Here is an 11,396-nt window from a genome sequence, read left to right as displayed (position 1 = left end):
TATTTGTTTTTTAATTAAATAAAAGTGATTCAATAAAGAGTAATATAAAATAATATAATAGTATTATTATAATAAATGACAAATATTATTATACAATATTTATTTTAGAATTATTTTAATATTAATAAAACAACACAACCATGAGATTTTGTAATTTGAGCAGAAGGAAATGGCAGTGTTTCAGAAGTTTATTAAAAAATAAAAATGAAAACAGAGAGAGAGCTGAAAACAGTAAATGGAATGTGGTGTCTTTTTAGTCCAGCTACAATATAGTATGATTACAGGTTCTGAATCTGAAATCCCAATCAATTTCTCCTTACAATCTCATGTATGTCCTCATATGTATTGTCTTCAGCATAATTAATTAGCTCTGATAAATACATTTGTGACAGGTCAGTTACGTGTGCCAGTGATGCATCATGCAGTAGTCATATCTGTCTTGATGATTTCTGTGCACCTCCTGTGTGAAGATGTCCACATTGAAATAAGGCTGAAACATAATATAAATATAAGATATAAAATATAAATATAAGAGGGATAACTAAAAAAAAAACATGTAAACAAACATTTTAAATGTTGCCTTAACAACCAACTGAAATGTATATGCACATTTCCAGTTTTAATGTGTGTGTATATATATATATATGTGTGTGTGTGTGTGTGTGTGTGTGTGTGTGTGTGTGTGTGTGGGTCATTCCGTGTCAACTCAACCAGAGGTCCCCAACATTTTTGATTTTGCTAATATATTCTTAAGAAAGATAGACATGTATAGTGATGAAAGCCAAAATATTAAATGTCGTGGATGAATATTTACTGAGTAAAACACTATTTTGTAGAGGGGGGTCAAAATGGCAATTTTCACCTGAGATTCAGAGCCAAATTACAGGGGGGTAAAATTGGCTTAAGAAAGATGGCAGCATCATAATGTTACTCTTACATAGAGAATGGTAGGTCTATTAGCAAAAGCTGTAGAATTTAGCAATCTTTATTGCATTATGTGCCAATGGTGACCATTCAAAAATGGGGAAAGAGCACTTTTCAAGTTTTTTCTCCAAAGTTTGCAGGCCTGCGACTCAGAAAGTATTAAAGATATCGTAATGCCCTTTTAGATATTGGGTCTTAACAAACTTCTCTTTTGGCATCTTCATTGTTAAGGCCCTATATGGTTCAGTTCCAGAGATAATGGAATTTCAATATCGATAAATTGTACACATTTTCAGTGGTCAAAAACCAAATGTGGGTCACTTTGCAAAAATATGATAATTATTTTCTTTTAAAGAGGAATGTCTGAAGAACAAATAATGTTGAAACTAGAGATATATCTCATTTCCTTCCGTCAATACAACTGCATTGAACATACCTGTCTGAGTGCCGTAAGTATTCTTTTTCCAAAGTTTGTGTGCCTATAACTCAAGCAGTATTAAAGATATCGCAATATAATTTTAGATTCTAGTTCTTAATTAACTTTTCTTTTGAATCTTTATTATCAAGGCCCTGTATCGTTCAGTCCCAGAGATATGGGGACCTCAATGAGGCCCCATATTCAGACTGTTGAATAAAATCTATTTTCAGTGGTTGAAAAACAAATTTTGGTCACTTTGTAACAAAAAACTAAAATTAAAATTGAATAATCAAAATATGAAAATAAAAGCTAATTCAAATTATTAATGAACAGTGTAATAATATATACTGTAAGTAATACTAAAACAACAGCAACACTGTTTCACATGAGCAGCGTAGGAATGTTGAAGCCTGACTGCACCAAGATGTGGGTCTGTGACATATGAACAGATCACATGGCATTTTATTTGCCTAAAAGTAAAAGTTTCTTCATGTTTAGCAAATGTTAGCAGGCACGGGTTACTAAAACATGGCATTTGACCATATTTTTGATAATTGCACAGCTGCAGATCAAATGCTAGCATTCCCATTTTGTTTGTTTCCATGTCATATTCTGGTTTGTGTGTCTCACAGTTGGTTTTGATTTTCTCTGTCTGTGTCTTAGAGCCCAGCATCAGTGCAGCTTCAGCTCAGGACAGACTTAAGCATGAGGTGGAGGAGCTGGAGCGGAGGCTCAGTCTGCTGTCTCACAGCACAGGTAACTGCTCACCCGTCTCTGTCCCACCACTAATACATCCGTCTGGTTGGTGTATGTAATATTGCATGTTAAATGCAATTGAATGAAAATGTACTATAGTTTCAATTGATATTAAATGTGATTAGCTGAACTTTTTGCTGAGTGTTTTTGACTCACTTAAGTATGACTTAATTGCATCTTTATATGTGATTTCATAATTCATTCTGTTGTTTTTCAAATATGGTTAAAGTACTGCTGAAATGTACTGACAAGCATTTATGATAAACTAAAACATACTTTAATGTGAAATTTCCATTTCATGTAATTAAATACATTTGTAATTACATATATTTAATAGTTAAGTTGCAATTTATTGCATTTAAATTATAGTAACTTTAAACATAATATCGAATAACACACTGCAGTTAAAATGATAATCAAGTACTTTACATGCGCTTTAGTATGTTAGTAAACACATCAAAACAGTGTACTTCTTTAAAACATGACAAAAGATTATTAAAACAATGATTTAAAATGTGACATTTACACTTAAGTGTGTTAGGTTATGAAAGTGTCTCTCATTAAGTCACTTAAAAAATAAGAGGCCGCTTAAGTGTTAAAACATGATTTAAAATGTACTTCAAAGTAAAATGTTTAATTTGACATTATTTACACTTTTGAAAAGTGTACTTAAATGTGTTAAGAAACAGTCATGAAAGTGTCTCTATTTAAGACACTTAAAAAATAAGAGTCCACTTAAGTGTTAAAACGTGATTTCAAATGCACTTCAAAGTAAAATGTTTAATTTTACATTATTTACACTTTTTAAAAGTGTACTTAAGTGTGTTAAGAAACAGTCATCAACGTGTCTCTCTTTATGACACTTAAAAATAAGAGGCCACTTAAGTGTTAAAACATGATTTCTAATGGACTTCAAAGTAAAATGTTTAATTTGACATTATTTACACTTTTTAAAAGTGTACTTAAGTGTGTTAAGAAACAGTCATGACAGTCACTCGTTAAGACACTTAAGTGAACTCTTATTTCATACATACATGCCATATATATTTAATATTTTATTTTTTATTTATTATCTGCAAGTTCAGTTAAAAAAAAAAAATAATAAATTCAATTGGAAGTACACTACAAGTGCACATTCAGGCACTTTTTTTAACAAGGGTCTATGGAAATATTAATATGTGTGATACAAATCAATAATGTATTCATTTAAAAAGTTAAAAAAAGGATAATTTATTGCAGTTATTTCTCAGTTTCCATTATGTGCATTAAATATGTAATCAGAATGAATAATATTGCTTTTTTCTCTTCTGTCCTGGAAGCTTCCAGCTCGCGCTTCGGCTCTTCGCTTGCGGGCGACGACCGCAGCATTTCCGGTTCCTCTGACACTTCAGACACGAGCCAGTCAGACTGCAGCATTAGCGGTCGCCCTGCTCCGTGGAGCGATCTGGTTCTGCCCGACTCTGCCGAAACGTCTCAGGTGGAGGAGAAACTCCAGGTCCCGGCCAATCCCGTTCGCTCACGGAAGCTGAAAGAGTCCGGCCGACAGAACTCGTCCGACAGCGGCATCGCGACCGGCAGCTTCTCGTCCTACAGCGGGAGTCTGGATGCTGCCGGTCCGGGAGAGGAATACGGCGTGCTGTTTAACCTGCCAGAGAAACACCTGTGCTCCTGCTCATCCTGTCCCGTCCACGAATACCAGGTTCCCTCGTCCCTGCGGTTCCTGTACGACTCTCCCCGCAGCCTGCTGGAGCTCAGCAGACACAGCAGCACATCTCAAGACGAGCCCTGCGCCGAATCTCCCAGCCAATCAGATTCAGAGCTTGATAAAGGGGAGGAGTCACATACAAGGGAGGGCCTAATAAAAGGGGAGGAGTCTCAGGGATTATCCTGTAGTAAAAGCTGCTGTTCACTTCCTCCTGCCGGGATGAAATCACTCTTCACCTCCTGCCTCGTCTGCGGAGGACTCAAGGTATTTACATTACATTTAGTCATTTAGCAGGCACTTTTATCCAAAGTGACTTACATATGAGGACAATGGAAGCAATCGTAATCAACAAAAGAGCAATGATAAGCAAATGCTATGACAAGTCTCAGTTAGCCTAACACAGTACACATAGCAAGGGTTTTTTGTTAATTATATAATAGATCAAAAGAAAACAGACAGATAGAATAGAAAAAGCTATTGTTAGAGGTCTTTTTTTAATAGAAAACAAGCAGTTAGAAAGCAAATAGAGTGCAAGTCTTAAAGGGTCTTAAAAAGAGAAAACAAATAGATCAAATAGAATTAGAATAGAGAGTGCTAGAATAAAAGAGAACATTTAATGTAAAAACTGTAATGTAAAAAATGTTAATGTAAAGAAAAATATATATATACACTACTCAGGGTTATTATAGTTAATTATGGTTAACTGAAAAATTTTCATTACTTTAAATAAAATTGTTAAATTCAATAAAATTGTTAATCAAATTATTATTCATTAAAAACATTAATTTAAATAAAATAATTAAATGTACCTAATTTCAGGTAATTGCAAAGGCAACATTTCTCACTTTAATTTCATTTACTTTGATGTACTAAAATAACTAAAACACTAAAACTAGATAAATAAAAAAAACTAATACATTGTATAAAAAACTAACAAAATTACTAAAACAAAATTAAAATGAAAACAGAATAAAAAAACTAATTTAATATATGCTTTCTCTTTACTTCTTACACAATAATAAATGGATTAGGGCTGCATGATATATTAGAATAAAATCTTTCAATTAAATAAATTCATTAAAAATGGTTAAAACATTAACTAAAATAAAAAATTTAATCTATTTATATATACAATTTTCATTAAGTTTATCTTGATGTACTAAAATAACAAACTGAAATAATAAAAACTGTATAGACATGTTTAAAAAAACAACAACAATAAAAAAGACAAAAAAACAAACAAAATTGCTACAAATTTTAATAAATAAGTAATAAAAACCATAATGTTAAAATAACTACTTTCTACTTTCTATTTATTTTTTCCACAACAATGATCACAATAATCATTATTGCGACATGGCTTAATGCATTAGTCGTGTCATGAAGGCTGCAGTTTATAATAATAATCTATATAAGTGTGCTGTGTGTTTCAGAGTGAATTAGCTAATAGAAGTTTTTTGATATATGTTTTAATCTAAATCTTTTCACAGTACTGTAGCTTTGCATGTCGATTTCTCCAAGTGTCTTTGGAGATGTTGCCACGGACGGTTCTTATTAGGCATTATACTCGTTTTCATCGTTCTGCATATTACTGTGAACTTTCATGTTATTTTCATTGAAAAAATTATATTCCATGAATATGACATAATCAAAATGAACAAATTATTTAATTTATCATCAGAAAAGTGTTGGCCAAATTGCATAGCCCTACAAACAAGCAGAGCGAACCTGGAGTTGTTTTATTACTTTTTTTTTATTATTATTGATTTTTAAATGGCAGTTATAGTTGTTCCAAAAAAAAATCACATTTGCATTTCTTTGTTGGAGCTGTGAGGAAACACTGAGCTACGATCATGAACCTCCTGATGTGCTGCATCCAGAGCAGTGTTGTGTTTAGTGGCATTGATGATGGTGTTCTGTAGCTGTTAATCGATGTGCTCTGTGTGTTTGTTAAACAGGGCTCTTTTCATCATTCACTGCCCGCTGCGCCAGGTGAGATTCACACAGCCAATATATCTCTTTACAGCCTCCCTCAGTCTGCATGACCCATAATGCACTGCTCAGAAGTTCATTTCATGAGTCCTTATCTGGAAAAGACATGCACTTTAGCATACTTTATAAAAAGCGCACTTATGACAGAAATAATATACTTATGTGTGAACTGAATGCAATGTTTTTTTTGAACACTTAATTGCATGTTAATGGCAATTAAATTAAAATTAGTTACAGTTTCAATTTATATTTAATGCAATTATCTGAACTTCAGCTTGCTTTTTTGACCCACTTAAGTTCAGTACATCTTTATATGTAATTTCATAATTGCTTCTTTGAAATATGGTTAAAGTACTGCTGACAAGCATTTATGATCAACTAAAATATACCTTAATGTCACTTCTATTGTCATGTATTAAAAACAGTTTGCGATTAAACACTCGCAATTTTCGCATTAAACACTCGCAAATTTTCCAATATTGCAATATAAATGTAAATCAAGTAACACAGTACAGTTAAAATGAAAATTAAGTACTATACATGTGCTTTAGTATGTTATTCAACACATCAACATACGTGTACTTCTTTAAAACGTGACAAAATATTATGAAAACATGATGATTTAAAATGTACTTAAAAGTAAATCTTTTGATTTAACATTTTAAAAGTGTACTTAAGTGTGTTCAGAAACGGTCATGAAAGTGTCTCTCTTTAAGTCACTTAAGTGGCCTTTTATTTCATTAATTATATATAAATGGGCATCCGATGACCCCTTTAAAATCTATTAACTTTAAATGTAATATTAAATAACACAATACAGTTAAAATTAAAATTAAGTACTTTACATGTGCTTTAGTATGTTAGTCAACACATCAAAATAAGTGTACTTCTTTAAAACATGACAAAGATTATTAAAACATAATGATTTAAAATAAAACTTAATTTGACATTATTTCAAAGGTCACTTTTTAAAAAGTCTACTTAAGTGTGTTCAGAAACGGTCATTAAAGTGTCTCTCTTTAAGTCACTTAAGTGGCCTTTTAATTCATTAATATTATACTATCTGCAAGGACTTTTAAATATACTCTTAATATTTTCTATATACCTCTCATATGTATTAGCTAATTTACTGCACATTTTAATATAGCTAATAAGTACAGACACGCTCTTAAAGTGCCAGGTGAACATTCAGCCACGCCCACTGCTGATGTCACCGAACTACCCGCCAATCAGGAGCCAGTGGAGATCAGACACTCATCTTCGACCAATCACGATCCACGGAGGCCCTCGTCTGAACGCTCGCAGACCAATGAGGAGAAGCGATCGGAGATCTACGACTGTCTCCTGTCACACTACAGTCCTGCTGCGAGAAGCAGCGTCTACGAGGCGATGGCAGCATCCAGACACACCGTCCTGTACGAGAACTGCGTCCAGTGCAGGAGAGGAGAGGACAGCTGCCGGATCCTCAGACCCACTCCTCCATCCAGAGACGCGTTTGTCCAGGAACTGAGGAGGAACATCTCAGAGTCCTCCTGCTCCTCCACAGTCTCTCTGCAGCGCATACCTGCAGAAGGTAAGAGAGCGTCTCTAACCCAGCTCTCCTCTGGGGACCCTTCCAGTCTTCTCCTCCTCACTCCAGGAGTCTCTGTCTAGTCGAATTAATATTACCTTTCTTCTTCTGCCTGCAAACCCGTCTGTGTTGTTGTGTCCCGTTTCTGAGAAGGTTTGCATGGATGAAGATCCTCAAGGACTTGAAAGCGAGTTTGGTGCACGGTTACGTCCAAGTGTTTTTTTATTTTTTTTTTTGCAAAACTGTGTTTTTAGACACTTTTTTCTGACCAAAACCTACAGTTTGTCATTTGTGACCCTGGACCACAAAACCAGTCATAAGGGTCAATTTTTTGAAATTGAGATCAATACATCATACGAAAGCTGAATAAATAAGCGTTCCATTGATGTATTGTTGGCTATTGCTACAAATATACCCCAGCGACTTAAGACTGCTTTTGTGCTCCAGGGACACATTTTTCATGCAAATCAGACATTAAATATACTACACAGAAGAAACGATTAGTAAGCTGGTATAGGAGAATATACGTTTTCAATTGATAAGTGTTATGCAGTGCAGATAACGTGTGTTTGTTTCTGTCTTTGTGCAGATAACAGAGAGAGAATATGGGCAGAGAAAGGAAGAACTTATGAAATCATGGACAGCCGATCATCAGACAGGAGCCCAGAGGTGACTGTGTGAATTACAGAGGATAGAAGTGTGCAAACAATACAGCACTACAACACAGCAGCTGGATTCTTGAGACAGGTTCAACAAATTGAAATGAAAACTAAAAGAATAAAAATAAAATCGAATTCAAAATGATATATAACGTATGTATGTATAAAAAAACTTTAACATACTGAAATGAAACTTGGCGTATGTTGTCATTATCACTGCCCTAAATGATCAGAATCTGTATTTACGAAAGCTTTGGGTAATTGCCATTGGGGCAGTTATCTAAACAGTGCAGTAACAGCTCTACCTAGTGGTTATTTGCACACAAAATATAATCAGCTTAAAATTTTTTTAAAGCTTATTTAGGATTAATTTGCTCTGACATCATTAGTTATTAGCATTAAAAAAATAATTAAATATTATATTAAATGACCTCATTCTTCTTTTTGCATGCAATGAAAAAATTGGACAACACAGCAGCTGGATTCTTGAGACAGTTTCAACAAATTGAAATGAAAACTAAAAGAATAAAAATAAAATCGAATTCAAAATTATATATAACGTATGTATGTATAAAAAAACTTTAACATACTGAAATGAAACTTGGCGTATGTTGTCATTATCACTGCCCTAAATGATCAGAATCTGTATTTACGAAAGCTTTGGGTAATTGCCATTGGGGCAGTTATCTAAACAGTGCAGTAACAGCTCTACCTAGTGGTTATTTGCACACAAAATATAATCAGCTTAAAATTTTTTTAAAGCTTATTTAGGATTAATTTGCTCTGACATCATTAGAAAAAATTAAAAAAATAATTAAATATTATATTAAATGACCTCATTCTTAATTTCTTTTTGCATGCAATGAAAAAATTGGGATGTTTTCCCCTCATTTAATAACACATGCAGGGTTTCAAGATAGAGGAGCTAAATACAGCTGAAGGCCACACACAGTATGCGCTATTGAGAGTCAGTCGTGTGAAAACTGCATCTGTAACGCATAAAGGCTTGTCTCGAAATCCAGAGCACTTACAGTGAAACCCTGCTGAACCTGTTCAGACAGGTCTCACGTTACACCGGTGAGGACATGTGGGTTTTTAAGCAGGAATCGCACTAATTAAGGTGTGTTTTTCCATGGATAACCGTCTCCGTCTCTGTGTCAGGAGGAGCGCAGCAGGTACCAGCTCCTGACGGCTTCGCAGAAGATTTCTCCTCCTCTGACTGAAGGTGATCTCACATCTGTGTGTGTTTGTGTGATTTCTCTGAGCTGTGTGACACGTGTTGTGTGTGTGTGTGTGTTTGTGTGACCGGTTCAACGCTGACAGACAGACTCAGAGGAGATGCGGTGACATACGTGAATATCCCCACCAGCCCCACGTCCAAAAAACTGCTGCATTACATGGAACTGGAGCTGCAGGAGTCCAGCGCCGCCGTCAGAGGTGCACAACAATCCACTAATGATAATAATAATCATATATGTGACCCTGGAGCACAAAAGCAGTCTTGAGTCGCTGGGGTATATTTGTAACAATAACCAACAATACATTGTATGTGTCAAAATTATCCATTTTTCTTTTATGCCAAAAATCATTAGGATATTAAGTAAAGAACTCATTTGGACAACTTTAAAGATGATTTTCTCAATATTTCGATTTTTTTGCACCCTCAGATTCCAGATTTTAATAGTTGTATCTCAGCCAAATATCCTATCCTAACAAACCATACATCAATGGAAAGATTATTTATTCAGCTTTCAGGTTATGTATAAATCTCAATGTCGAGAAATTAACCCTTATGACTGGTTTTGTGCTGCAGGGTCACATATTAAAATAGATCAGCATCATACATACAGTAGCTATGATTGGTTATTCAGTTTAAGTTCAGCTAAATGAGAAAGCACACACAAGTCAATCAAAGTCACATGCAAGATGCAATCCATCAGACAAAAATAGCTTTCACTCTTTTAAAGCATAAATATGTAATACTTTTTACATCCACTTTGAAGCATATATATTTAGAATATTAAATATGCAACTCAATTTGATGCAGTTACAAACATCTGGACATGCCAGTTTTCACTATTTAGTGTGTCTATTTTGTTCGCCATTATTTATTTTATTATTATTTAAAATATTTATGTATTTGTTCATATTATTTAGTTACCACTGTAACTAAAGTACCACAGTACTTAATCTCAAATTATTTGTATGCTTTTTATGCACAGTGGTAACTAGATAATTCATATTAACAAAAGAGGTTGGTAAGATTTTTTAGTATTTTTGAAAAAAGTCTCTTCTGCTTGCCGAGGCTGCATTTATTTGATTAAAAATACAGTAAAAACAGTAAAATTGTGAAATATTATTACAATTTAAATAACTCTTTTCTATGTGAATATCTGTTAAAGTGTAATTTATGTCTGTGATCAAAGCTGTATTTTCAGCATCATTACTCCAGTCTTCAGTGTCACATGATCTTCAGAAATGTTATTCCGTGACACATTTTATTTTTCAGGATTCACAGATGAACAGAAAGTTCAAAAGAACAGCATTTATTCCAAGTAAAAAATCTTCCGTCACATTATAAACGTATTTACTGTCACTTTTGATCAGTTTAATCCAATTGAATCGTCTCTCAGGCAAGACTTTCTCCCTGACGCTTGTTCTCACGAACGCTCCCTGCCGCTTGTGTTTGCTGTCTGCAGGCAAAAGCTCCAGTAAATACGCTCAGATAGACATCACAGCGATGGAGGAGGCTCACAGAGCGGGTTCCCAGCATGCACTGGGGCGAGAGGAAGGCCTGCAGAGACTGGAGCAGCAGAGGAGACGACGAGGTCTTCCTCACGATGAAGAGAGATCGACTCTCCTCTGGACAAACTGACCAAAACACCTGCATCAGTCCAGACAGTAAAACACTAGTGTCTAGTATAGTGTAGTAGTCGTGTTTCCTCATGTGGGATTCACTATGTAGTCTGTCACGATTAGACGACCCTGTTAAACACACATTCGGTCTACAGTGAGCCACTGCTACGTGAATAGATATCTGTGTTCTCATGTTAGATAAATGTGTGCAATGCACAGAACCAGAAATGCATTTTTTATTTATTGCGTTTTAAAATACAGAATATTCGTTGTATTGCTTTCTGGTTGCATTTGTATGAAATAGGCTGCACAGTCTTTTTATTAACCTACATTCAAGTGTCATTTTTACATTAAACTGCTGATTTTGTATTTTGTACATTACAGGCCTGTATGTTCTCATATTCTCTTTCAGCACTGAAGGAAGTGAACACGATGTGTTGCTTTGTTTGTTTGTTTTCTATTGCAGTCACTTTGCCGAATATTGCGATTGCAGTTTAAACTGTGATATGATAACCA

At 34.5% G+C, this 11,396-nt stretch overlaps 1 protein-coding gene across 3 annotated transcripts in view; it reads left to right on the top strand.

The window, feature by feature from the left end:
• dok7a (docking protein 7a) overlaps positions 1-11,396 on the top strand; it is a 25,384-nt gene extending 13,988 nt beyond the window's left edge. The window contains exons 7-14 of one of the 3 annotated variants that reach the window (XM_016505129.1): positions 2,024-2,098; positions 3,418-4,067; positions 5,762-5,795; positions 6,970-7,368; positions 7,955-8,034; positions 9,186-9,249; positions 9,339-9,461; positions 10,724-11,396. In XM_016505129.1, coding sequence (XP_016360615.1) covers positions 2,024-2,098; positions 3,418-4,067; positions 5,762-5,795; positions 6,970-7,368; positions 7,955-8,034; positions 9,186-9,249; positions 9,339-9,461; positions 10,724-10,899 — 1,601 coding nt within the window. In that variant the 3' untranslated portion in view covers positions 10,900-11,396. Of the gene's footprint in view, positions 1-2,023; positions 2,099-3,417; positions 4,068-5,761; positions 5,796-6,942; positions 7,369-7,954; positions 8,035-9,185; positions 9,250-9,338; positions 9,462-10,723 lie in introns of all 3 variants that reach the window. The other 2 variants (XM_016505128.1, XM_016505130.1) reach the window with 2 other exon arrangements.

Source organism: Sinocyclocheilus anshuiensis, unplaced genomic scaffold, assembly GCF_001515605.1.
Source record: "Sinocyclocheilus anshuiensis isolate Anshui unplaced genomic scaffold, SAMN03320099.WGS_v1.1 scaffold1810, whole genome shotgun sequence".
NCBI classification, from domain to species: Eukaryota; Metazoa; Chordata; class Actinopteri; order Cypriniformes; family Cyprinidae; genus Sinocyclocheilus; species Sinocyclocheilus anshuiensis.
Note: the sequence above shows the minus strand (reverse complement) of the source record. Positions and strands in the feature narration are given on the sequence as shown.